This window comes from Prionailurus bengalensis, chromosome X, assembly GCF_016509475.1.
Source record: "Prionailurus bengalensis isolate Pbe53 chromosome X, Fcat_Pben_1.1_paternal_pri, whole genome shotgun sequence".
Classification (NCBI taxonomy): domain Eukaryota; kingdom Metazoa; phylum Chordata; class Mammalia; order Carnivora; family Felidae; genus Prionailurus; species Prionailurus bengalensis.
This window is the reverse complement of record NC_057361.1, coordinates 107883253-107911196: the sequence shown is the minus strand read 5'-3', so window position 1 is coordinate 107911196 and position 27944 is coordinate 107883253. Positions and strand designations below refer to the sequence as shown.

The 27944-nt window shown below is 48.7% G+C and overlaps 1 protein-coding gene across 1 annotated transcript; it reads right to left on the bottom strand.

Moving 5' to 3' along the window:
- Positions 1-26672, bottom strand: XPNPEP2 (X-prolyl aminopeptidase 2). Its single transcript, XM_043571629.1, has 21 exons — positions 26332-26672; positions 23724-23800; positions 21948-22058; positions 20743-20806; positions 19707-19811; positions 19376-19462; positions 18311-18457; positions 15251-15352; positions 14499-14580; positions 14018-14213; positions 13290-13379; positions 11936-12045; positions 11100-11177; positions 9923-9994; positions 7604-7664; positions 6317-6386; positions 5697-5801; positions 5196-5255; positions 4624-4700; positions 2057-2146; positions 1-1434 (listed from the first exon to the last, which is right to left on the bottom strand). The coding sequence occupies exons 1-21, from the start codon at positions 26378-26380 to the stop codon at positions 1240-1242; spliced, it is 2028 nt and encodes a 675-aa protein (XP_043427564.1). The 5' UTR covers positions 26381-26672; the 3' UTR covers positions 1-1239.
- Between the last annotated feature and the right edge of the window lie 1272 nt (positions 26673-27944).

Sequence of the window (27944 nt, the reverse complement as noted above, 5' to 3'; positions counted from 1 at the left end):
TTCGTTGCCATGCTGTTTTAAGCATCAAGCAGGATGTGAGCCCAGGTGGCTAACGGCAGGGCTGACCAAAGAAAACTCTGCCTCCCTCCCTTCTGCCCTGCCCCCAACAGCGGGCTCAGGGAACTTGGAGGTATGTTCAGGGATTTTCCACGGTGCCAGAGGGCAAAACAGCTGGATTGTCAGTGCATTCTGGCCCCACCATGTCCCAGCCAAACACTGTGTGCCCTTGGAGAGGTCCCACCTGTCTGGAGCTCAGTTTTCCTATCTGTAAAATGGGGAAACCAGAGTTACACATGTTAAACCAGCCCACACAGGTTAAAGACCATCCAAGGATGCTGGGGGATTTAACAGCATTGTCACCGTGGCTGGATTTTGGAAAGTGAAAAGGGCTACCCATGTGCTGGGAAGTCTGGGATAGTGACTGAGCACTGCTGCTCAGGTTGTTCCCAACTTTGAGTAAGGTCATATTCCAGAATGTTCCCCACATTCCCTCCTACCCGGTGGCCAAAGTCTTATGGCTTAACTCCCTATCCTGTCAAATGGCAGGGAACCCACCCAGAGTTTAGAAGTGATGGGCTCGCATGTGGGGCAGGCTGGTGTACGTGCTCCTTTTCTGGCTAGCTTTCCTGGTTGCAGTGTGTAACCAGAACACTCAGCCACCTTCTCTTTCTATCTACAGGCACAGCAGGGAACCTGGAGGCCCCCCTGGTTCCTTCAGCCTGTGCACTGCTGCCAGGAGGGCACTGGTGGGCCAGGGACAGGTTGGAGTGGTCAGAGGCAGCTTCAAGGGTGTGGAAAGACCAGCAAGTCAGGAGTCAGTGAGGGTGGGAACAACTCTGGCTATATCCAAAGGGTGGCAATAGGGTAGGGCTCTCCCAGGGCCATGGACCCCCCGGGGGTTAGGGTACTGCCTTATAGTGGTCTTTTGCTGGGGGGGGGGGAGGCAGTGATAAGAGGCTCTGCCAAGTTGTAGATAGGTTAGGCCTACTGGGCTTACAGGAGGAAAGGGACTAGCTAGCTCTCCTATCCCAGGGCTAGGGTTGGGAGCCCAGGGTGAGGTACACAAGCCCAGAGGGGGCCTGCCCGGGGCCAAGAAGCTCTGTGTCTGTGGAACTTCGTCCTGGAGAAGGAGGCTGAGGGCAGTGGTTTTCAGGCAAGGGGCTGGCAAGGGCTCTTGGGGCATGGGTGGTGCGGGGTGAGGGGAGCTGAGCTAGAGGGTTGGCCAGGGAGTCTGAGCCTCTAGACTCTGCAGCCAAGGATGGCCAGAGAGGAGACTGCCAACAGAGAGGCCAAGGGGGCAGTATGTGGGGCCTTTGCTGACAGGGGCTCTGTGTGCTGCTGCAGCCACTCGAACTCTTCCAGCAGCTGCCGTTGCTGGAGCTCCGGGCCCACCTTCTCTCGGATGGTCTGGTAATAGTGGTTCAGGTACTGGAGCTGCAAAGGGAAGGAGGGGTGAGGACCTCCCCAGGCCAGGCTGCCAAAAGGTGAGATCTTTTCACCAAAAGGTGAGACCTGGGTGCCATCCAGCCCCCTGCTGTGGTAGTGCAGCTGCCCACCTCAGCCCAGGTACCCTTATGTACCCCACAGGTCCCTAGCCATCCTCAAGCCACAGGCATTTTCTGGGCCTTTTTAGAGGCAGTTCACCACAGTTTAGTGTTTAGCTGTTTAGAGTCACAGTGACTTTCATGGGGTGGGTGGCAGATGGGAGTGGCTCAGGAATGAAAGTAGGGCAAGCATAATTATCTTCATTTCACAGAAGAAGGGACTGAGTCTTATGCTAGGACTTGAGGTGGCAGAGACTCCCCAGGAGTTCACTACTGGGGGTTGGGTAGGTTAGTCTGACCAAAGAGTTCTAAAAGCTTTGGGGTCTTTGGTGAGTAGGGAAGGGATGCCCCAGGATGTGCCTATAAATGCCAACAGTGTGGACCCTACCAGGTGAGGGGAAGTGGCAGAGGGTCTTGGGGTAGAGGGAAAAGAGGCAAGAGAGGCCCAGGGTTGGGAAGAAGTCAGTCAGTGGTTCATGGGCTGTAAGATCAAAGTGCTGAGGATCACTTACCTGCTCAGGAGACAGCAGGCTGACATCAATGAGGTTCCGATCATAGGGCACCAAGGATACCACTTCAAAGGTCAGGTAGGACCCGGGGTACTGGGATGCCACAGGGAAGGTGGGAAAGCAGGAGAATGAGTGAGGAGAAGGTGGTAGGCTGAAGGGAGGGAGGGAATACTCCACTCAAGCCATGGGCACAAGGAACTGACACTTGTCAAGCTTGAGATTCAAGATAGGCCTGAACATCCTACAGTCCCCTTGACCCTCCCCAAACCCCAGTCTATCACTTAACACCTCACCTTTGGTCTTTCCATCTGGATTCCTAAAATTTAGACTTAGGTCTGTATTTCTCAAAGTGTGTGCATCTATAGCACTGAGGGGGCTTGTTAAATATGTAGATTCCAGGGTCCACCCCTCCCCCCAGACCACTGGAGTGAGAATCTCTAGTACACGGTTGGGAAACTACATTTAAATAATTTTAAGATAAGTTATTAAGTTTTTATATCTATCCATGTAATCTATATCTCTATATATTTCTATCTAGCTACATCTCTTTGTATCTATCAATGGACCTACCTATAGAGATGAATATAAAGAAGAATAAGTCTATAATTCCCATTTCTCAGAGATCCTTTGCTTGCTTGTGCTTAGAAAGTTCAAACTACAAAAGGATACACAATAAAAATTAAAAGTCTTCTCCCTGCTTGGTTTCCTTCCTGAAAACATTTAAGACATATACAGTACGTAGGTTTGTATGTGTGTATGTGTGTATGTATGTATTTTAATCCACACAAAATGGATCCCACCTGCTTTTCTGCACCTGCTCGCCACCCTCTTAAAAGGGAACATAGGAGAGCACTGCATATTAGCACAAAGATATCTACCTCAGTCTCTTTTGAGGGCTGCGTAAGGGTCCATAGTATGCAGATGATGATTTATGTAATCAGGGATGGATATTTAATCTGTTTCCACTTCTTTTTCACTATGACCATAGTACAAGTACTACAATCAGCATCAATGTATAAAAGTTTGGTGACGTTTTGGGACTATATCCAGAAGATACATATTTGGCAGAGGTATTGCTGAGACAAAAGGGATAGGCATTTCAAATAGATGTTTTGATAGATATTGTGAAGCTGTTCTCCAGAAAGATTGTATCAGTTTGTATTTCCTCCAGCAGTGTGAGAGGGCCGGTTTCCTCATACGTTCAACAGTACTGGGTATCACCAAAATCTCTCACTTTGGCCAATCACACAGGTGGAACATGATATTCTATTGTTGTTTTGATTTGTATTTCTTTAAGAATAAAGTTGAGCATCTTTTCACATTTATGGAGCATTTGTGTTTATCTTAGTGAGTTGCCTCTTCATGTCCTTTGCTTTTTTCCCCCCCTGTTTTCCCTATTTTTGTCTTACTGATTTGTAAAAAGCTCATGGTGAAAGAAGGAAACGCATCCTTTCTTTGCTATATGTCATACATTTTTTGACTTTGTTTATGGTCTTGTTTCCGTACAGTTTTAAATTTAATTGATCAATTTCCTTCACGGCTTCCAGGTCTTGCATAGAAAGGCCCACTTCCACCCTGGGATTATAAATGAATTTATATAGATTTTCTTCCAGATCTTTTATGGTTTTACCTTTAAATCTTGAGATCAATTCAGAATTTTATTTGGGTGTAAGAGTAAGGTTCTTCACTTTAATAAACCCCCAAATGATTAGCCATTTGTCCCCCCTGCCCATTTATAAAATGTATCTGGTCTTTATTGTTTTGAAATGCCAGCTTTATTATAAATTAAATTCTCACTTTGTTTGTAGAAATTAGAGGATGTGTTTCTGGACTGACTATTCTGTTTCATTGCTATATCTGTCTCTCTCATCTTTAGTGCCATACTGTTTTAGTTACAGTAGCTTCAGAGTCTGTGCTAATATCTGAAAAGGCTAGTTTCCTTTATTGCTCTCCTTTCTCAGAATTTTCCTATCTACTTAGCTATTTTTGCATGTTTATTTTTACAAATTTTACTATCATTTCGTGAAGTCACAAAAGCATCCAGTTAGCATCGAAATTGTGGTTGTCTTGAATTTATAGATTAATTTAGGGAGAAATGACATCTCCATAATACTGAGGCTCCTTTCCAGAGTGCACCATTTACTTAAATCTTTTTTATGTCCCTCAGTAGAGATTTTCTCCATATAAGTCTTTTTAAGTTTATACATAAGAATTTTATCCCCTTTGGCTGCTATTATAGGGAATCTTCATGTCGAATAAACTCCCCTGGCCATTATTATGTGCATTGAGGACCAATGATTTAGGGCAGGGACACAGATTCCTTTGGTCTAGAGTGGGACCTGGGCACTGGCATTAAAAACAAAAAGCTCTTCTGATGATGCGGATATTCTATTGTGCAAACAGGTTTGAGAAACTCTGAGTTATGGAATTTTTCTAGAGCCCAGGAAAACTTCAAATGAATTCATGCCTCCTATTTAATGCCCTTCTCCTTTGACCTTCCTTATACCCCATGCAGCCCAAAGTCACTGCTGTGCCATCCATAGCTCTAGGCCGCTTCAGCAGCACTTTACCTTGGTCTTTGCTTCTACCACAAGGGCCACATCTTCAAGACGGATCCCAAATTCTCCATCCTGATAGTAACCAGGTTCTAGGAGACACAGAGATGCTTGTGGTATTAAGCAGGAGGAGGACCCAAGCCTGTGTTTCCTGTCCAAATTGAGGAGTGGCTGGAGTGCCCAGCTGTCTGGCTGTCCCTTGGCTCAGGCAGACCCACCACTGGGTAGATGCTCACTGACCACGCAGAGGCAACCTGCCAGGCCTTGTAGCCAAGCAGAGAAGACTTAAGAGCTCACTTGGATCCTGGAGGCACCTCCATATCCTTGTGTGCTACTGCCCTGTTTCCCCACCTTTGATTGGAGTCTCCAGTGTTTGGATGTACAGTCAGGAACTGACTCCCAAGGGCAAAATGAGTGTATGAGCTGAAGGGATTTAGGATTGGGGTATGACAATCCACTTGGCGCTGGGAGTGGTGGATCTCAGTGGGTCTGTGCCTGGCATGTTCCCTGAAGGTTGGCACTCCCTCAACTGTAGTCCTGGGCTAGTCTTGGGCGGGGGAGGGGGTGGAAGAGCTTGAGAGCCATACCGATGGAGGTGAACATGCCCTTAGCCATGGGGATGTTGTTGTACTGGAATCCCACTGGCCCTGGAAAAGGAGATGTAGGCAGAGCATCAACCCTCTCATACTCTCCAGCTCAGAAACTAGCAGGCTCTGGGGACCAACTGGGGAAACTGGGCTTTCTCCAGCAGCACTTGTCCACCACATCTTTGTCTACCTGGGGCTGGCACAGAGACCACATTGGCTCTGTTTTTTATTACTTTGGTGTCTATGCCAGACAGCCGCTAGGCCTTGACCTGCCACTCCTCTCTCTGAGGTCCTCCCAGATGCCAAGCAGGCAGCAGGAATGGCCAGGTGTCAGGATTTCTCACTTACCCTGTGGAGCATCACCTCCCACCAGCTGGTTAACCCTGGGTAGGTCACTGCATCTCTGTGGGTCTCGGTCATTTCCATACCTATGCAATGTTCTATCTCCTTCACAAGAAGTGGGGGGCGGGGAGCCCAGGGAAGTGCCGAAGAGACACTTACACTCATGCACACAAAGGAAGTTGCCAATGCCATGGCCTGTCCCGTGACCATAATTCAGCCCAACATCCCATAAGGCTCTGCGGGCAAACACCTCCATCATTCGCCCTGGAAGAGAGATAGCCCCCAGTCAGTCAGCTGGACCCAACTGTCTGCTTGGCCCCTTCCTGCTCTCTTGTCCCAGAGTCAACTACCAAGATGGTACCTGTGGAGAGTGGCTCCTGAGAGGCAGGTTAGCATGCATTGTTTACAGCACATCCTACATTGTACCTATGTTACCTAGACTGATGACTCTACTATAATTTCTCCCCATCCATCAAGACACCCACTTCCTCTAGGAGTCCTCCCATGACTGCTACAGCCCACAGTAGCCTCCCCTACCCCACTAAGCTACAGTATTAGATTAGGAGTCAGGAGGCCTGGGTTCAAGGCTTGGCTCTCCCAGTAATCCTCTGTGTGACCTTGGGCAACCTGCTTTCACTCTCTGGGCTGGATTTTTTTCATCTATACAATGGATGGGATGGTGATATAATCTCTGCCACACTAGCCTTCTAGGGTGGCAGTCTGGGTCCAGAGAAATCAGGGCCTGAGGCTCTGGGTCCAGCCTGGTTTCCAAAACCCACCTGATGTATTAGCAGGAAAGACGAGTCTGGACAGATCGATATTTCCGATCAACACACGGGTGTATGCCTCCTGATGGGGAGAGGGAGAGGTAACGTGGTGAGTAAGGGGAGGATCCTGGGAGTTTCCGAGGGGGACCTGTTGAAAGCTGGAGCTTGGTCCATGTGGTTCTCTTTAACTGGTCCACAGGGACGCTTATAGATGGTGGTGGGCTGAGGCTTGACAGTACGGGGTTGGGAGGCAAACCCCTGGGCTAGAGTCCTGACGTAGCCACTCACAAACTCTGAGACCTTGGGCAAGCTACTTTAACCACCCTGTCCCTCAATTTCCTCATTTGTAATGGAATGATCACAGTACCAGCTCGTAAGGCTGTTAGGAAGAGTAGGTCCACTTATGCACATGAGATGCTTCAAACAGTAAATGTTCAAATACAGATCAGCACCCTTATTACTATTATGATCATCCTTGAGTTTCCTTCAGGCCTCAGGTTTGGGTTGGGGCCTCATAATCTGGCAGGTCAGCCTTGCTCGGTTGGGCTGCTTACCTTGCGGATAAAGGGAGGGAGGTGGGCTGACAGCAACCTCTTCTCCTGTTCACTCCTTGTGGCAATGTGGTAAGTCCTTTCATCACACACATGCACACAAACATGGGCACGCAAGCACACAGGTTTGTCACCTTGTGCACGACAGCCTGGGGCATTGGACTCAACCCACTAAACTTGAGCTCTTTGAGGCCTGGCCAGCTCTTGTTTGTTCTTTATTTCCAGCACCACGTTCAAGCCATGGTCGACTTGCTGAAAGCATGAATGTGGCCCCCTGTTCCCTCGCCACCTAGAGCACCCTCCCCTCCATGTACATAGAGGACGTCCCAGCCTCTTCTCCATGTGGGCCAGCCCTCACTTCTTTCTGAAAACCTTCAGCTCCTTTCCACCTCTGCCTCTGAGACTTCTCATGCAATTTCTCTCTGCCTGGAATGTTTTTTCCTCTTTTCTACGGAGCACGGGACTAGGCACACAGACAGCACTGAATAAATATTTGTTCACTGATTCACTGAAATGGGATGATGATAAGCTTCGGCTGAGGCCCTGTTGGTGGCCTGAAATATCTCTGGGGAAGTAGCCAGGAGCACTGGGTTTTCTGGTACTAACTTGTTGTGTGACCTTGGGCAAACTACTTAACCTCTCTGGGCCTCAGCTTTAGCCTCCGTAAAATGAAGGGTTCTTGCTGGAGTGATTGCTTGGGTGTCCGTTGGGTAAAGGTGGGTAGGGGTATTCTGGGTCCAATTCTTACCTTTTGGAAAGCAGAGGGGGTGCCCCAGTGGACCGTTCTGGTGATGTCTGTGGTTCCATCCCTGTGGAGAAGGACACTCAGCATATACAGCTTGGCCATGTGCTTCCCGTGTGTTTCCCACTGGGGTTTGAGTGGTAAGAGTGGGGTGGTGGTGAGGTGGGTTAGGGGTAAAGGAAGAACATAGATGCCATTGTCAATTTCCCATCTTCAGCTTCTGTGCATAAAGGGACTCTGAAAGCTATGAAGTTCAAAGTCACTATGTTGTCTGACATTTCTGATCTCCCACATACATACTCCACCCCCATCCCACCTATTTTGGCTGTTTTACAAATCTGAGTTTCTTGGGTCAGCCTAGCTTTACAAGCAAATTTTCTACCAGGCTTTCGGGGAGGCAGGAGGAAGGGGACTGTCCCATTTTTACAGGTGGAGAAACTGAGGTTCAGAGAGATCATCATATTCTTACACATTCACATAGTTATTTACCATTTCTAGAACACTTTTGCAGCTCCCTGGGAAGGGTAGCAGAGGGGGCCTCATTATCCTCATTTCCCAGATGAGGCAATTGAGGCCATGAGCCATCCCCCTTTCTGAGGCTCAGTGAAGCCAGGCCTCGAGCAAGCATTGACTCTCTACACAGATCTCTCCTTGTAAATATGGATCTCACACAAGGGTTTGCTCAGAGTCCCAGGAAACTGAAGCCAGAAGCCAAAAAGTCTGACTCCCAACCACAGCAGCAGCTGTTCCCCCAGATGGTCCCTGTGGTCACCAGTAGGAAGGGGGAGGGGAGAGAATCCCAGGGCCCTGGGGATTCCTCCTTGGGAGCAGGTCACAGGGCGTGGCAGACTTCTTCAGAAGAGGAGAAGAGGAAGTGAGGTGACCAGTTCCCTGGCCTCACCCTCTCTGAGCATGCCCTAATCCAGCAACACCCCTCAAATTCACTTCCTCTTTGCACATTGGCCATTTCAAGTACACAGTAGCACAACGCCAGACTGTGATGAGCACAATGTGATGAGCGAAGCCTGCTAGGCTGAGCTCTTGGGTTAGCTCCCAGAGCTGCACTAAGAGCAAGCGAAGAGCCTTTGTCACTGGCACATGCACCATTGCCACAGGATAGAGAATGGGAAACTGAAGCTACTCCTCGCTCTTCCACCAGTTCGGCATACCCCTTCCTGCCCACCCCTGGCCCCCCGCCAACCCTGCCCAAGCTTTTCTACAATCCACTTGCTTCCTAGATAAGAAGGGAAAAATCTACTGACTCATCTCATCTCAACTCCTGTGTGAATGATTGGTCACAAATTAGGAAAAACTGGGGTTAGTTAGCCTATTCTGCATGGCTGACATGTCTGCGTGTTCAGATTGTGTACTGTACAAGGGTAACACATCTAAAGGGGTACCAGTCACTCCGTGGTTATATACTAATTTCAATGAGAGCACACAGGAGGACGCACAGATTGTGGAGTCTTGGAGGTGGCAGGGGTGGGGAGGGGGAGAGTGCCCTCCTACATAACCCTACACATGGTCACTCACACATATCTATTCACAGACATACCCATGCTGATAGGTGTGCCCTGTTTCAACTGTGCTCTGGGCACCCTCTGAGGGTGCTTCTCTCCTCACCTGCTGCTTGTGGAGGCCTGATCTGGCTGCCACCCCCAACCTGACATGGTCACTGCATCTGTGCAGGGTGGGGAGAGGGGGCTGAGGGAGGATGCATGCTGCTGGTGTGTGCGTGAGTAGGTGAGAATGTGAGTACAGTGTTTGTGCAGCCAGGCAGGGCTGCTAAGCATGGCTGTTCAGACTGTGTAATAACATGAAGGCTTAAAAAACACTTCACTTGGGGCGCCTGGGTGGCTCAGTCGGTTGAGCATCCAACTTCGGCTCAGGTCATGATCTCACGGTTCATGAGTTCGAGCCCCGCGTCAGGCTCTGTGCTGACAGCTCAGAGCCTGGAGCCTGCTTTGGATTCTGTGTCTCCCTCTCTCTATGTTCCTCCCCCGCTTGCACTCCATCTCTCTCTCTCAAAAATAAATAAAGATTAAAAAAATTAAAAAAACCCACTTCACTTGAACAAGGAGAGATGTTTCTGATTCTCCCAGAGGTGCTGCACGGGCAGCCCCAATGACTTGGCTTCTGTGTTTCCCACCGTGCAAGGATCCGCAAGTATGAACATGGGAACAATGCTCAGGGTCATTCAATCCAGGGCTCTCTTTTTTCATACAAAGGATCCACACCCAGGAAGGGAAAGCTTCGACCAGCTCTTAGGCAGCCCAGGATGTCTGTGTTGAGATATTCGGGCAGGGCAGGGTGGGGAGTACATACCAGTATTGCCCCCCAGAATCCAGCAGGTACATCTCATCTGAGGATAGCTTGCGGTGCAGCTCCTTGGTCGGGCTAAGAAGGGGAGAGCCACTGAGAAGGGAGTAGCCTAACCCTACACTGGGCAGGGTGGAGGTCCCGAGTGGAAGCAGAGGAACCCCCTCACCCCTTATTTCCCAAAGGGCCCTGGAAGAGTACTCAGGTGATGCTGCTAATGTACTCAGTACACACCTGCTTGTCCTATACCTCACCAAGCAAGGCCTTGGTCCCTGGGAAGAGAGAGAAGAAGGAACCCAGAATGCAGGAGCCTGGAGAGCCTCAGAGAGCAAACCAGTGCAGTCGTCTCCTTCTACATAAGGGAGAAACAGGCCCACAGAAGCCAAGAGGCTTGCAGGAGGCTATGCAGTAAAGCTGGGGAGGAGCTCGGCCTGGACCCAGATGCTCAGTCTAGTGCTCTCTTTCTTTCTGTGACTGCTGAGAAGCCAGGGAATATGAAGGGAGAGTCCTCGAGGGTGGGGCTAGAGAGCAAGAGTTGGTAGGGCCAAGGAATTCCTACCCTGCTACTCTCTAGAGGGGAGAAGGGGCTGGGCCAAGGCAGCTGTGGGCTTGGGAGACTTTGGGGGAGGGAATTCTGGGACAGGCCAGGCTGGCCCATGGAGGACATCTGATCTCTTCCTGCTGTGCCCATGCCAGGCTGAGGCATTCTGGTGGGTTTGGGCCCCCAAATTCTATCAGGCTGGGCTGCAGGTGTTTGTTTTCTATGGAGCCAAACATCTGGTTAGCCCACCTCTGGGCCCTCCTTAGTTGGTTCAGGCTGGGTGAACAGGGCTTTCTCCCCATGTACTCGAGAGCTTTAAGAATTAGCTAATATAAACAACTCGCAGGAAGCCAAGGAAAAACATCCAGCAGCCCCGCCTCCCTTCCAGATCCCTCAGCCCTGTGTGTTCACAAAGTCTCAGCCTTTTGTGGGGAAAACTGCTCAGGCCTTTTAATTCCAAGAAGACTCCCAATCCCTGACTGAGCTCCACTGCCCATCATAGCCTCCACAGTGCTAAAGAGTCTCAAACCTTAAATGTGGGCCTGGGCCCCAGAGCATTCCTTCCTTCACACCCCCAGCCCCTGCATATACCCCAGGATCCCGTCCCTACAGGGGCCTAGAAAATTCCTTCTCCTGAAGTACCTGTAGTGGGCCAAGGCGGCATTCAGGCCACTAGCAGAGATGGTTTCAAAACTGGGTCCAGAGGAGAACTGTTCCTTTCTGAAAAGTACATGGCAGGAATGGTCAGTGGATGGGCTCAGGGTCTAGGCTGGACCCAGCATATCTAATCAGGGCAAATGAAGGTTATGGCTGCCTCTACCTCGGCCAGACTCCATTTGCCTCTCCCAGCCCCACCTCCTGGTGCCATCTTCCCAGGCTCCAGTCTGTCAGTTATAGAGCATTCAAGGTCAGAGAAGGAGGGGCTGTAGACACCAATTTGTCCCCCTCCTCCCCCATTTTACAGATGTGGAAACCAAGGCCCATTGTCCCAAAGTAAGTTTATGGTAAAGTGAGAGTGAAGAAACCTAGTTTCTTGTGTCTGAAAGCTTCCCCAGCCCCACAGCAGCATCCTGCACCTCAAACCTACAGTATGCTTATGGCCTGGGCCATGCGTGCCCTCAGGGAACTTCACTCCCTAACTTGATACTTTCAAGCGGTCCAGGAGCCATACCTGTCCTGAGCCAGCCTCCCCCAGGGAAACAGGGTCTGTGCCTGAAGCAGACACCAGGGGGCACTGATGGGTTGTGGCCCTTCAAGGTGTCCCGCTTCCAGCGATTCCAGGCACTGTCATCCAACCCGCCCTGCCCAGCTCCCCGACCCCCTCCCACCCGCCGCCGCCAAAACCTGCTACTCCTTGTTCCAGAGAGGTCCCCCAAATACAAAGAGAGTCTTCCCACTGAAGTAAGGAGACCAGGTGCCCCTCCCTGCCCCCACCCCCACCCTTAAAAATGGTCAAAATGTCAGCAGTGGTTCTTCACCCTCGGAACTTGTTGAGCAGCTCTGCCCCCGAGAACTCATCCACCGTGCCTTTGGGCACGTTCTTCTCCAGCCACACCAAGTAGCGGATCACAGCCACGGCGTCCCGCACCTGCAGTGGGCAAGCAGAAGAGAGGGCTGCAGCAGGATCGCAGCCAGGGCTCTGGGATCAAGGGGGATCAGGCGGCTGCTGGGGAGCTGAGCTTTGAAAACTCGAGGGTTTCACTGACTGATGATCTTAAGGGATTCTTAAAGTTTATATGTGATTACAGTGTGGTTATGTTTTAAAAAGAGTTCTATCTTTTAGCGACACTTCCTAAGTGTTTTCTTTTAGAGATACTAGGGTGTTAACAGGAGACACTGTATGATATCTGGGATTTGCTTTAAAACCAGCCAGCAGTGGAGGGTGGGGGCGTAGGCAATGAACCTGGAGTTGTAGACCAAATGCCAGGAGCTGAAGAGGGCTGGAGCAGAGAGGTGGTGCGTGGGGATCATTATGCTGTTTTCTCTACTTTTGTATACGTTTAAAATTATCTATAAGAAAGTTTTGTAAAATGCAGCATTTCTTCCAATTTGAACAGGAATATCCAAAAGAGCAAGCTATCGTCTTGCCAGGGTGAGGAAATCAGGCCAGCTAACACTTACTTAACACTTGGAATGTGCCAGGCAGTGATCAAAGCAATATATATATATATATACACACATATATGTATATATACACACATATATATAATTATTCAATATAATTATATTTGCATAATTATTAATTATGTTTATATATGTATATAATATGTATACAATTATGTATTTATATACTCCATATTATATTTATATACATTTATTTATATAAGTATATATTTATATTCATATGTATACACATAGTCTATGCATATAAATGTATATATGTACACACATGTATATATGATTATAGATTATATTTTATATTACTTGTATATTATAATTAATGTTAATTATAAGTTACTTATATATTTTATACATATTATATATTGTATAGCATATATATTTATCTATTTAATCCTCACAACAACCCTATAGTGTAGACTACTATTATGGTACTCATTTTACAGATGAGGTAACTGAGGCCCAAAGAGCTGAAGCAACTTGCCCAAAGTCACCCAGCTAGGAGGTAGGTAGAGGAGTTGGGATTTGAATTCAGACACTCTAGCTCTAGGGCCCATGCCCTAAACCACTGTACCAGGTTGGGCATGAGGGATGAAGCCCAGGTGGGTGCCCAGGAGTTTGGTGTCTACTTCTCTATTCCCTTAAGCTTCCTCAGGCTCCTTTCTGATTCATCAAATCAGGAGTTTCCAAAAGGCTAGTCCTCCTGTCACTTACGTGGCTGGCCCTGAGGAGGGCCTGTTCCTTGCTATTTTTCACCGCCTTGGTCACCATCACTGGGGAGTAGGTGTCTTCTATGAGTTTCTCCTGTCATGGGCAGAGAGGAAGAGGTATGGGGCCATCTCCAGGGCACAGTGGGGTTTGAAAAGTACTGGCAGGAAAGCCCAGCTTTCCTGGGCTAATCAAGCAACATGGTCAATGGGCTAATCTAGCAACGTGAGTTTCCTGCATGTATTATGTCATAACAGCTACCATCTGTTGAGTGCCTGCTGTGTGCCAGGCACCGGGCTTTGCATGGACCATCTCCTCTAAATCTCTTCAGATAAAGTCCTCTGAGGTCAGGACTCTTATTGCCATTTTACAGGTAAGGAAACAGAGGTTAGGACTGGCTAAGTCACTTGTCCAAGGTCATTGCACAGCCAGTTCAGGGCAGAACCAAGACCCAGTCTCAGGTTTGGTGGCTTCATAGCCTCTGGTCTACTAGGCTGTTCCCTCTCTAGTCTCCTTGACAATCTCTGAGCTCTCTGTGGACAGACATCTGCTCCCTCTTTTTCCATCTCTTCTTAGGGAGGCCTAGAAGGGGACTGACCAACTGCCTGAATGGCCAAGGGGCTGTGGCCCCACTTTAGGTTGAAACTTATCAGGGCTGGCGCAGGGGCAGGCACGATGCCTGGCCTACGCTGGGCCTGGCAAACCTGGCCCAGGCTGGGGCCTGGCAAACCTACCGTGGGTATCACTTCATAGAGCCCGTATGTAGTATAGCTGGTCCCAATCCAGATCTTCACGTTTCCTGAGGCGTAGGCCTGGACGTTGTGACGGACTTGGCTGTAATCTTCGACTTGCACACACATGGAGCCCGTGCAGCTGGAGTTGAGGTACTTCAGGGTCTCAGAGTTTAAGCAACTCCTGTTTACAAATAACCTAGGTGGGGACAGAAGATGAGGAGGGTCCTGAGGGTCTCTAAGTTTGATGCACTTCCTGGAGGTCAGAGGAACTCCAGCAAAGAACCAAGCAAACCATATTTGGAGTAGGTGGGAACAGAGGTCAAGGGGTCAGGAAAAGCCCACTGCAGGCTTCCTAGAGGATCCTGTGGGGGTAGGCAGCAGGTTCCTGGGAAGGCCGTGTACCAGGGCCGTGTAAGTGGTAGAGCAGCAAGGGGTGGGAGTTGGAGGAAGTCCTGGAGAGCAAGCCAAGGAAAAGCCATACCTGATAGAGGAGTCTGTGAGCAGTGTGTACGAGTAGAAGAAGGGGTTATAAGGGATGTCACTGCCACGAAGGTTGAAGAGCCCTGGGGAAGAGAATTGATGGGGTCTCTTTGAGGCTGGTCTGCCCAAGGCAAGGACTTGCACACTTTTGCCCCACCATTTGCTTTGGGCCCCAAAGAGTCCCGGCAGTGTGCCTGAACATCTGCCTCTGAAAGTTTCTCAGTTTTGTGGGGAGGGGGGCTTTGAGGTGCTGATGAGAGCAATGGACCCCCCTTTCTCCCAGAAAAATGAATATGCCCCACCAGCAACCAGCACAGTTCCAGTGGGTTCCCAGAATATCTGAAGCCCAGAGCCAGGGTCAGGTAAGAAGCCCTATGCCACACTGGGACAGAATAGGGTTGCACCAGGTGCGAAAGCTGGGAGTCTGAATGCTCTTGGGTTGCTGGCCAGGCTGATGGCAGGTGTTAGCTGGGCCCCTTTCCCTTCATGGGACAGCCTTTGCCGTTGTGCTCAGCCCCTTCCTCTGATGGCCTGTGGGCTGCCTACAGCGTGCTCTGGGCTTCCTGGTTTTCTTATTAAGCAGACATGATCTCCTGCCCCCTAGCCTTCTTAGTTCCCACAGACCATGGCCATGGAGCTCTGAGAACCTGTGGTGATAGGGTGACTGGGGGAGGAGTTCTGGGTTGCAGGTCCAAGAGGCTTGGGGTTTGGGGGGACCGAGGCGCCCACCCGTGTCCATGAGTCCACACTCACAGGCCGTCTCATCAAGCGCTGACAGAAGGACAGCAGTTGGTGCCTTGGGATGCTTTTGCATCTGGCTGCGGATGTCGGATACTTTCTTCTGCCAGGTGTTCCCTTGAAGCAAAGGAGCCAAAGAAAGCATAAGCAACATACTTTCCCTTTGGCACTCTGTTCCTGAGAGGGCTCCCTCAGGGCGATCGCTTTCTGTTTCTTTATTTTTTAAAAATTTTTGTAATATTTATTTATTTTTGAGAGAGAAGGAGCACATGGCAGCACAGTACAGGGGTAGAAGGAGAGGGAGACAGAGGATCCAAAGCAGGCCCTGCACTGACAGCAGAGAGTTCAATGTGGGGTTCAAACTCACGAACCGTGAGGTCATGACCTGAGGCGAAGTCAGTTGTTTAACCAACTAAGCCACCCAGGCACCCCTTCCCATTTCTTTAAAAGCAATAGAACACTGTCTTCAAACAAACTCTCACTTCTGTAATTATTAAGGACATGGACTCTCTGGGCTGACTGGGTTCAAGTTCTGGCCTTGCCATTACTAGTTGTGTGATCTTGGACAAATCACTTAACCCTTCTGTGTCTTATTTTGCATATTCGTAAAATGAGAATGGATTATCATAGCAGTATTGACATCAATAGGGTTATTTTGGGCATCAAATGAATTAATATTTGTAATGCATATAGAATGGTGTCTTGATGTATAGTAAGTGTGGTGTAACCTTCTGATCCATAAGTAAGCATGCAGAACAGAGATCAAGAGAGCAGCCTTGGCTGAAGGGCAAAGGGACAAGGCTGGGTCATGATAGAGCTCTACTCTACTCTGAAGTAACCTGGTGCCTAATAAGACACGGGTCCTTGAACATTGTTTTAATTCTTATTTGACCCATTTGCAGATAAGGATGTTGAGGCTTCAGGGAGGTAAAGTGACTTGTCTAAGATTTCATAGGTAGCAAGGGGTGGAGGGGTGGAGCAGAGATTTCAACCCAGGTCTTTTTGACTACATGGCCCACCCTCCTAATCTGTATGGACACTGGACTATCTTGCTAACACTGTCAGTCCCCAGACTTGTCCTTAAACTCTGTGCCACAGAGCTGTCCTTTCTAGGATGCTTGTGTCCTGGTTCTAGGACTTTAGTGTTCATCTTTTATCCCTAGTCTCTGTAATGCACATGAAGGGTCTGTTCTGAGGCACAGCTCATATTTTGCTGACAGAAGGTCATAAACATTAAGGGTCCTAGCTGGGCTCAGAGATTAACATAAGCAACTTAATGCCATTTAAAAAAACTTTATGCAAACAGGCAAAACTATCCAACAAGAACCAAAGCTTTGGGTATGATACTCTTTAATGATTGTTTTATTTTATTGTGGTAAAATACACATACCAAAAAAATGTATCATTTTAAACATTTTAAAGTGCACAATTCAGTGGCTTTAAGAACATTCATAAGATTATGCAACCACCACTGTCTAATTCCAGAACTAATTCCAGAACATTTTTATCATTCTGAAAGAAACCCCTGTAGTCATTAGGCAGTCATTCCCTATTCCCTTCTCCTGTCAGCTCCTGGGAAACATTAATCAGCTTTCTGCCTCTATGGATTTGGCTATATTGGATATTTCATACAAATGGAACCATACAATATGGGGCCTACTCTGGCTCCTTTCCCTTAGAATTATCTTGTCCAGGTTCATGAATGTGATACATTTTTGTGACAACAAATGCAGGCAAATTTAAATTGTCTGATGCATACAGGTATCTTGGAATAATTAACTTTTCCCATTCTTTTCCTTGCCCTTTGCCCCCTTTAAAGCTTATCAGTTGCTGGAGAGAAAGTCTCTCTTGTCTCTGTAAGCTTAGTGACTCAAGAACTCTGTTCTTGGGCTGCCAGGCCCAGTTCTGGCTCTGGATGGCTTTTCCTTGAAGACGAGCAGCCTACGAAGCTTAGCATCCTGTCACTTGTGGGAAGTGACTTTAAAACCCATGTGAACTCTCCCTCAGTCCCTTGGAAGGGTTCCCCCTTTTATCCCCTCCCCTTCCCGACATAACTGCTCTCTTCTTTATCTGAATGGAATGAGTATTATTTATGATGGTACAGTCCTGGATAGCAAGTTTCTTTAAAATTTTTGTGAGATGCAGAATGATTCTGCAAATTATACCAGAACAGATAAAGAAAATTGGGCAGTTTTAGCTTGTTTCATCATCCTTGCTATTTTGAAATTTCCCTCCTGCTCTTTTGACTCCTTTTCAAGCAAGAAATGTGCACGGACCTGTGTGTGGAAAGGGGCCTCTCAGATTGCCCAATATTGCTAGGAATCCAAGTCCATTGGCTTGTTCAGAATTCCTGGGGAGGTAGGGGGTGGTGGTGTCCAAGACAGTGATTCATAATCAATGGCCTGATCATGGTCAGGATTTCAGTTGCTACTTAACAGAATCTAGAGCATGCTGTTCTTTTATGATGTATTTAGATGGTATCAATGAGGTCAAGATGAAAACTATTGATGTTAGAATTTGGGGGGTCAGTCAACTTTCCTTTGTGGTCTGGCCAAAACTTGAACCTTAAGTTGTACCATGGATTGACCCTGAACTTAGTTACATACTTCCTTTGTCAGCCTGGCCCACCTGACCCCAGACATCTTATTACAGGAGGGCCAGAAGTCAAGGTTTGAATGAATCAATATAAACCAGTCTCCACTACTGCACAAGCAACTCATATCATGTTTTTTCCTCTCTTGAAAGGGGCGGGGTTCTTTTTTTCCCCATCTTGCTCTGATTCCCTTGTTTCCTCACTTCCTGTTCTGTCTTCAAATCCCCTTCCTGCTCCCTCTGTCTTCAAGTCCTAACACTATTTATTCCAGTGTTTTCTAAATATGGTCTGAGGACCTCTTGATTCAGATTCTTTGAGATGACATCTGTTTTTTAAATAATCATCCCAGGCAATTAAGGTGCACACAAAGGTTCAAGAACCATTGCTCTGGTAATTCCTAGGACAAAATTTTCACCCAAAGGAGTAGCAGTGGGGATCTGTGTTGCTTCAAGTTGGGAAGGAGAAGGGGCTTAGAGAATCACCTGTGAATTCCTCCTGCAGGACATAAATGGGCTGGCTCAGAACCAGAGGCTTCTCTGACCCCCATGCCTGGTCCACAAGGTTGGGTGTGATGGACACCAGTTTTATGTTAGAGTTCATGAGGGCCATGTTATAACTCTCCCAGGAACCTGCAGAGACAGGAAGCAGTCACTTGTCCCCTGCCTGTTCGCACCTCAGGGAAAACTGTGACTCAGGCAAAGTTAGTCCTTATCTGCTCTGCCTCCCACTCCACTGCTGAAGCTCAGCTGCTCAGAGTAGGTCCAAGCAGTCTGGTTCTGTTGGAGCATGTCCTCTCAGCCTCCTTGTTCTGCTTTCAAAGCCTAATTGCCCTGGGCCCACCCCAACCCTGCCCACAGCCAACTGGCTAGGTTTATTTTTTTAAGCACCAATGGCTATGGGGCCCTCTTCTCAGTACTTTCCATTGTAAATGAGCTTCAGTGCCACAGTCCAAAGAATGGTGATGCTCACACCATTGGAAAGGCTGGCAGATAAGCCAGTTCTGAAGGGGGAACCTTTTGGTACATATTTGTGAAGACCCCACCCTTGGCCAGCTGGCTGGGGTCCCAGAGCTCAGGGACCTGTGATCCTGGGGGGAGGGGAATATGCTTCTTTGTGCAGAAGCTCACTGAACTTCTTTGACCCTTCCAAGCTGCCTTTCAGAAGAATGCTCCCAAGTGATTCTAGTGCCATAATTGGTACAGCTTCAGAGCACAGAGGATGGTTCTGGGTTCAAGAACATTCTGGCCTATTTGTCTGCTAGATATATATTATGTCTGTTAGACTTAATGATTCCCTGGATCTTCTAGGTTGGGGCTCTGTACTCATGACTTAAAAAAAAAATCTGCATTAATTCTTTTAAATATATTTACATTACACAGTCCATGAGTAAATCTTTGTTGCAAAATATTCTGCAACTATAACTTGAGACACTCTGTCTTTAGAGTCATCCTATTCCTCCTTCTACGAAGGTATGCTTCTTTACATCCCAGAGGGGCTGAGTCACCCTTGTTGCTATGGACAAATGCAGGAATGAGGGAAAAACATACCAATGGAGAAGAGAAAGGGGTCGAAACCCACACGCTTTCCAGCAGGAACCTCAGTGAGGAGCCAGACGACTATGGAAGCTGTATCAACTAAGAGGAAGACAGGAAAGAATGGAAAGTCACCTCCAGGGACAGTCTCAGGCTCTCCAGTCAGGCTTCTGTCTGTGACAATCCTGCCAGGTATGTCCTCCTTGATGTCAGCTTCAAAGGTGAGGGATGGCTTGAGATTTCCCAAGTTTCCCATAGAGGCCTTTCATGCATCCTCTTACCTGTACTTTCTTGAACCTAGTCTGGATTTCAGAGCTTGGGGGACAAATCCATGCGACCTTTTTACCTTCTTTATGTAGTTCCCAGTTGCAGTCCATCTGCCGCTCAGCCTGGGTCCAGTAGCGACTGTCGGTCCAGAGACCTGCTTTCCCCATGGTCACCACTGCAGTTCCTGAGACAGAACAGAGAAATTTGGAATTGAGGGTGAAGGTGAGGATGGTGGCCTTAGTTAGTGCATGGGCAATATGGTACTGGCTCCGAGAATGTCACAAGGGGTCTCCGGAAAGAACTTCCCTCCTCCATTACAAGAAGTGAGGCAGGAGACATTAAGGAGAGCGTCGGGGGAAGCCAGCTTGGGTCAGGCATCTCTGCTCTGTGTTGAGATCCTCACCTAAGGAGGGACAAGTGGGGTCTGCTTCTGGCCTTCCAAAAGAGTCAATGCTGCATGTAGGTGCTCTCAGGAAAGATGGTGTGGTAGTTAGTATCAAGACTCAGTGGCTGATAGGGATACTAAGCCAGAGGCTTAGCTGAGGACAGGCAGAGAAGCCAAACCCAGTATCTTTGGCAAAGATGAGTAAGGCAAGGAAGCTTGAAGCTTAGGGGAGGAATGTTTAAGGATCAGCAAGGGAAGCGTGGATTTCACTCAGGGGGCCAGGATCAGAGTGGGGAGCCCCTTCAGAAACTGGGATCCCATAAAGTGCTTTTTTGTTTGCGACTCATTTGGCCATGTGAGGTGATGTTTGAGAAGAACCCACTAAGTAAAACTGTCCCCAGGTGAGCCATGTATGAAGGGAATCAGCGGGCCCCTAGTGGCTAGATGTGGAAGTGGCAGCTGTTCCAGAAATGGAGCCCAGGGTGTGCTAAGCTACGTCTGGCAGCAAGCACTGGAAGAAAGCTTCCTGCCTTCTGCCTCATGAGAAGTGTGACTGGTGGTTTATGAGATGTATACCCTGGCGACCCTTTTCTGAGAGGTAGAGGGGAGACAGGACCACTGAACATTAGGTCTTGGGGTCCTGGCTTCTGAGAACTGGCCATATTAGAGCATCTGTGACTACCTCTGGGTCTACCAACAGAAGCAATAAGGGCAGGGTAATGGCTGTCACCTGCAGACCCTGTGAAGCCTGTCATCCACGCACGCCTCTTGTCACGTGTGCCGATGTACTCACTCTAGGAAATCAACAACACCATTGTTAGCCTTCTTCATGGAGTCAGACTCCATGGAACGCCCCCAACCACATCCCAGTTCTTTCTGTCTGGTCAGATTCAACAAGTCCTACAAGCCCAGGCACACTGGGCACCTCTTCCAGGAAGTCCTCTGTCACTCCCTCAGATATCAGGATCTTCCCTTCCTTTGGACAACTGTGTCTCTTGGAGTCTCAATCCCATAGTCCAGAACTGGCCTGTTCTTGTCTCCCCGGTCAGAATGAAAATTCTGTGCTGTCTGGGATCATGTCTTTTGGTTCTTCTGGTTTCTCCCCTCTAGCTGTCGCCACACCCTCCCCCGTCTAGTATGGTACACTGAGTACACCATAAATAACTTCTGCAGAGGGCTTTACACATAATTGTCTTTTGGTCATAATCCTTTGAGACAGATCTCATTATTTCCATTTTGCAGAAGAGGAAACTGAGGCTCAGAGAAGTTGAGATACTTACCCAAGATGGGAAAACCAGTTCAAGCAATCTTATTAACACTGAAAATGCCTTCTCTTCCAAACGGGCTAGTGCTCAAAAGGTGGATGGGATGGAGGCAGAGCCGGTGGTGGGGAAAGGGTGGGATGGGTTGGCAGGGGTGCTGCTTTGGGAAAAGCAGTTCTTGTTCAGACCATCTTCTTTCCTGTCTGCTTCCCTCCCCCAGCCTACACTCCAAATTCATGTAGTCCAGGACTGTGGATCATTCCAATGCTCCATCCATCAGGTTATGGAAAAGGCTGGGCTGGAAGGGAACTTAGAATTCTTCTGGTATGATTCTTAGCCCACGCTCTAACCTCCTAGGGCTGGAGTGCCCTAGACATTCATTCTGGATCTGCCATCTAGGGACTGATCAAAATTGATTCTGAACTTGTTTATAGTCTCATTGCCTGGAGGCAAGGAGATTTGGTGATGGCTTCTCTCCTATGTAAAGGAATAGACTCTCTCAGCTGCCCTAAAACTCACATGTCCAAGCCTTGTACTTCCTTCCCTTTGCCTTTTGAATCCTTTCTCTGCCTTCATCTTCTGAGCCTTAGCAGCCTCTCATTTGTACCCTGTTCTCATTGGTGGTTAACCCAGGATAGCAGAGGGCACGGGTGGGGGATGAGCTGTCCCTTACCATGTGGGCATCCGTTTCAGGGATGATGTAGGCAAAAAGATTCTGGATGTGCATCTGCTGGCGGAGGGCTGTGAGCTGTGCTGTGGTATTGACCACAGTAACTGGAAGGTACTAACATGTGACAGGAAGACACCAAGACACACATAGAGACACAAATTGCTTAGAGAAAATGATGCTTGAGCCCCAGCATCCAGAGGAGTCACCAGCCCCCCCACCCCCGCCTTAGGCAGGTACTGGGTGTGGCCAGGCTGGACCAGCCTGCAGAGGAAAGGGGTGGCAGCTGATGTTACGGGTGAGTCTAGAATAAGGTGCCTGGGCTGAGAGGAGATGTAGGTGTTAAAGAACTTGGAGAGAAACTCCTTGTGACAATAATGGGACCTGAGTCACAGATGGGGGCATGGGTGCAGGGATCTGAGCCCTGGCACTAGGCCAGGCTAGAAGGACAGTCTTTCTTTGGATACCTTGGCAGCAGAACTGCAAATCTAGCAAATAAAAATACAGGATGCCCATCCAGTCACATGTGAAATTCAGATAAGCAACATATAATGTTTTAGTATAAGTATGTCCCACACACTATTTGGGGCATACTTATACTAAGACATTATTCATTATTTGAAATTCAGATGTAACTGGGCATCCTGTATTTCACCAGGCAACCCTACCTTGGGGACTTTTTCAAGTTTCCACCTACTGGTCCCAAATGGCAGAGGAGAGTGAATGAGTACCCCCAGAAGTTTGGGATATTGTCCAGAAAGATCCCCTCTAAGCCATTTCTTTAAAGGCTGTTTTATCTTTAAAATAAAGAGTGTGGTAGGGGGGCCTGGGTGGCTCAGTCCACTAAACGGCTGACTCTTGATTTCGGCCCAGGTTTGTGAGATCCAGCCCTGCATCGGGCTCTGTACTGACAGTGCAGAGCCTGCTTGGGATTCTCTCTCTCTCCCTCTCTCTTTGTCCCTCCCCTGCACGCGTGTGTGCTTGCTCTCTCTCACTCTCGAAATAAATAAACTTAAAAAATAAAATAAAAAGTGTGGGTTTTTTGTTTTGTTTGCCTTCTACTTAATGATATATCCATGTCTGTTTTAATATAAAAGTAACATGGTTTGCCCACCCACCTGACTTCCCCAGTGGTCTCATAAACTTGACATTGCAAGCAGATGTACCCCATTGGCCCTGAGGCTTAGTGAACTGCTGGCAGGCCACCAGCTTTCGCCTGTGCCTCCCCCTGCCTGAAGAAGCTCTTTTGCCCTACTCTTGTGGAAAGAATCTTCTGGTCTCCAGCTAGGAAGCTGAGACCTTTCAGCTCCAATATGCTATGCCTTCTCCTGTAGTCACACCCTAGGCCGCCCTCTCACCCTTCCGTTGTCCTTTCTAGCTCTGTCTTCCTCCCTCCTCCTTTCTGTGCCTCCCTTTGCACTGTAACTTTAGAATTTTTGTTTTCTTTCCTCCCATCCTCCTCTTTGCCTCTGCCCAGCGTCAGCCAAGGCTAGCTAAAGCCCCTCACCCTCCTTCCTGCCCCTCCTCCTTCCCTCTAGCGGGCTGCCCAAACCCAGACGGAAGTAGATAAACTGCTGTGGGAATGGATGGGAGGGAAGGATGGGGTGTGCCTGTCAGACACCCGAGAATGTGCTGCCCGACCTGAGGGATGTTAATCAGAAACTGTGGCCCCAGAGTCCGGAAGTCAGGAGAAAGGTGGGTAGAGGCAAAGGCTAGCAACTGAGCCAATGGGGGATGGGGAGAAGATGGGAGCTGTGGGGCGGGGCTGAGGCGGGGCCTTACCGGAGGGCTGATTAAACAGTTTCTCACGTCCTCTGCCGTCAGGTCCACTGATTTTGGGTGGCCCCAGGCACCCAAAGCTAGAAACCAGGAGAAAAATCCAGGGTCACTTGGAGACCAGTTAGCTCCTAGAGAGCACAGGGACATGTTTCCCCAATCCTGCTCCCTGTCCCCACTGGGCCTCCATCCTTTGAAAAAGCAATGCTGTCCAACTCTACCTTAGGATAAAAATAATCACATTTCATAGGAAATTAGGCTGAATTGAATGCACCCTGGGTCATAATCAAAGAAACCTGTTTCATTGACAAGTGATTGCCACTTTTGCATGGGGTTTAGTGCTCATTAAATCAACTTTTCCCTTGTAATCTAATTGGGACTTTTCAGGGTTTACCAAACTGGAAAAGTTGTATGTAAATTAAAATTTTATAATCAAATTTTCTTTGAAATTCTCTAGAGGATCTCATTAAATAATCAACCCACCTTCATTTTACCCTTCTATACATTTAGTTTTATATATATTGGGTTTCCTTAGCATTCTTTTTTTAATGTTTATTTTGAGAGAGAGAGAGAGAGAGAGAGAGAAAGCACCCGCGCATTTGTGCACATGAGCAGGGGGAGGGGCAGAGAGAGAGAGAGAGAGGGAGAGAGAGAATCCCAAGCAGGGTCTGTGCTCAGCCCAGAGCCTAACTCGGGGCTCAATTGCACTACTTCGAGATCATGACCTGAGCCAATATCAAGAGTCAGATGTTTCACTGACTGAGCTACCCAGGTGCCCCTATATTGAGTTTACTTAAATTCAAGGCCCATTTGTACCATTCCTTACGACCCAAATATCTGGCTCTCATTTCAGGCTCATTTTTTTGAGAGAGAAAGAGAGAGAGAGATGGGAAGGGGGTGGAGGGAGAGGGAGAGAAAGAATCTTTTTTTTTCAGTGAGAGAGAGAGAGAGAGTGCTTGAGTGGGGGAGAAGGGCAGAGGGAGAGAGAGAGAATCCCAAGCTCAGTAATTTATAGTATCTCATTATATACTTGCAATAAGCTTGTGAGGTGGATATTACTGTCTATTTTCTATAGATGATGAAGTTCAGGCCCAAATAGGTTTGGTAACTTGCCCAAGTTTTGCCACAGTGAGTCAGTGGTAGAGCAGGGATTTGAACTGGGGTCATCTGAGTACAAAAAGTAAACCATAGGAAGGGTGGTGCCGCAGAAAGGACAGAGTATATGGAGACTCAGTTTCCAATTTGGGTCCCAAATTTGGTGTGACCCAAGGAGTCACCCAGTATTGACTGAGCAAACATTTCCTAAGTACCTACTCAATGCCAGACACTGGGCTAAGTCCCACAGGCTCTGGGTCATCTAGCCCTGAGAGTCCAATGGTCTCTGATAGTCCTTCCCTCCAACCCCCACTTTTAGGATGGATCTCTTCAGAGGGTAATGAGGGCCTGGGTGTGGGGAGACACTATACTTTTACCTTCTGAGCGGCTTGAGTTACAGATAGGAGTGTGGCTGGCATCTAACACTATAAATGTCCTGCATGGCTGTGTTGGTCTCATAAACTCAAGGGGAAGTTGCAACCCATACTGTTGATCTAAGAAAATGAACCCCCATTTCTGTAGGAAATATTTGGCAAAATGGTGATGCTAGGATGCTAACATAAGAAGCAAGACTCAGCCAGACTATGTCTGTCTCAACACCCAGATTGTTGTTCTCTAAGGCCAAGGCTGTGGCTCCCAAGGTCAGGCTTGTGTTCCCTGACACAGGGCCTAACATTGGGGAGGTACTCAGGAAGTGGGTGCCGACTGAATGAGCGGGGTCCTGCTGATAGAGAGCAAAGGCAACGAGGCCTCCCTAAGGCTGGGGGGGTGGAACAGGTGTGGAGGGCATTGAGCTGGGCATTTAGTTGTAACCAAAGAGGACAAACAGGGCACCATGGGAGTGACAAAGACCAAACTTTAGTTATGCTCTTCAGAGCCTCTTCTTCACTAGAATTTGACTTTGGCTTTCCATGTCCATCTGGTCCTTGGTGGGCCTGTGTCACCCAGTCCTCAATAAGAATCTTGCTAAGTTAATTTAGAGATTGAATATCTGATCACCTTTACTATCTGATCAAATTCCTCAGCCTTCACCCTTGATATCTGTTCACCCTGGCCTGCGTTCAGTAAGAATCCTATGAAGCTGGCTTAGCAAGAACTCCCCTACCCTTGATGTCTCCTCTTAGTAATTTTCCATCCACTTCCCCCTCACTCTGTTCATTGGCTGTTAAGTCCTCAGCCATCTTTGCTGTATTCAGAGTTGAGCCTGATCTTTCTCCCCTATTGCAATAATTTTGAATGAAGTCTTCCATACTCTTTTAACAAGTGCCAGAATCATCTTTTCTTTAACAGGTGGAAATGGGAAGGTGCCAATCCAGACTTGACCTGACTCTCTAGGGCCCTGAGGACTGGCTCTGGGGTTCCTCTTTCTCATGACAGCGAGGAGGACCAAGAGAGAAAGAGATAACCTCGCCCCAGCCCTCACTCCAACCCTTTCTGAACCCAGAGGGGAGAGGCCAGAGCTGCTCTCCAGCTGGACCTGCCCTCCCAGCATGGGAGGGAAGGACCAGGATGCACATACCACAGAGGAGGACAAGCCAGGGGCAGCATCCCCAGTGAGCTTGGGCCATGGGGTCTCCAGATGCCGGTGCTGGGTGGATGGAGGGATGGGGGGGGTGGAAAAGGCAGGGATGTTTCCCTGGCCTCTTCCTCCAGGCGTTCCGAGGACAGGAGCAGTCAGGGGGTGGGGGCTGGCGATGGGGAGGAGGCGTCCAGCTGGTGGATGGTGAGTCCCCCTCTGGTCTTTTGTATCTGAGGACTCCGGACTCGGATTGGACTCGGGAGACCAGAGTCGGGAATCCGGGTGGGTGGGGAAGCTTCAGCTCTCCAAGCCCGCCCCGTGCAGAGTCCAAAGATCTCTGGGCAGAGGAGCCGCAGCTGGTCTCAATCAGCCTGCTCCTCGCCGCCCCCCACTTCAGCAGCATGTCTCAGTCATTCCCGAATTCTGTCCCCCTCCTTCCAGCAAGCTGTTTCCCATTAGCTCCCCCACCCCAGGCTCTGGATACAGCCCCACTTTTGCTCCCAGATGAATGTTTATCTTTCCTCCTCCTCTGAGCTGGCTTGTCTCAGAAAAAGCCAGTGTCCTCACTCCCTAGTGTTTGGGAAGCCCCGCTGCACCCCTCAGGGAAGGGGGAAGTTCGTTACAGCAGGAGAGCTACTTTCTTCAGCTGGGGTGAGTCCCCTCGGTAGAGCCCACTCTAAAAGTGCTGCCAGTCACTGGCAGAGAGGAAGACTGCCTTTCTCTTGGGATGTCTGGGATGGCGGGGTTCCATTCGGCTGTTTGAGCCACATATCTGAGACAGAATGAAGACCGCATTTGGACGGGCCAGGAGATGCCACTGAAGAGGGAAAAAGACTCAAAAAGGGGAGTTTGGGGGTCTCCAGAAGACAAATTTAGTGAACTGGACATGCCCTTTCTGCCATAGCTTCTAGAACAAGGCTTTGGTTCCCCTGCAGTATAGGTCACTCCTAACCAGCATGAGTCCCTACAGGGGAAGTGGAGAAGCTGAGGCCAGCATTGTGTCTACACCCAAGGCATCAGAGGGCAGCTGGATGCACAGTGCCTAAACAGCTCCCAAAAAATGCCCTCTAGAACACTTGGCCAGAAAAAGCAATACTTGTGAGAGACAAACAGACCCAATGGACAGGTACTTGTCTAGCTTGGCGGTCCCGAGAGGCAAACCACACATTTCCTTTTGATCTTATTTTTAATGTATTTACACTCTGATTACATCTGCAACAAGTTTAAGGTGGCTTTCAAATACTTAATCCAAATACAATAAAATAGACCCATTCGGAGGAGGGAAAGGGGGCCTTCGCTGGACTCCTTGAAGGAGGGGAATTTAAATGAGGAAGGAGGTTCAGTGAACTCCACCTCCAGGAATAAAAGTAGAGCCCACAGCCTCAGAAGACAGACCAAGGACAAAGACTGTGAGAACCCTGTGTGGCTCTGGGACTGCTGATGCTCCCGCTGTCTTATCCCTGGCTCCCCACCCCCATTCCCTGAATGGGGATGACGTGATTCCCAGGAACCAGAGGACTGGGGAAATGTCCCAGCAAAGGCCCTTACTCCCCTGTGAACTGCCCTAGCCACCCTGAAGGGCAAGCATGTAGACTTGATGGAGCCATGCACAG

Coding starts and splice junctions, on each gene's coding strand:
- XPNPEP2 (XM_043571629.1), bottom strand. CDS start 26,380: ATGGCCCAAGCTCACTGGGGATGCTGCCCCTGGCTTGTCCTCCTCTGT. Junction 5,802..6,316: donor CTTTCCTGCTAATACATCAG/GTGGGTTTTGGA, acceptor TCTCTCTTCCAG/GGCGAATGATGGAGGTGTTT. Junction 1,435..2,056: donor GCCTGCTGTCTCCTGAGCAG/GTAAGTGATCCT, acceptor TTCCCTTTGCAG/CTCCAGTACCTGAACCACTA.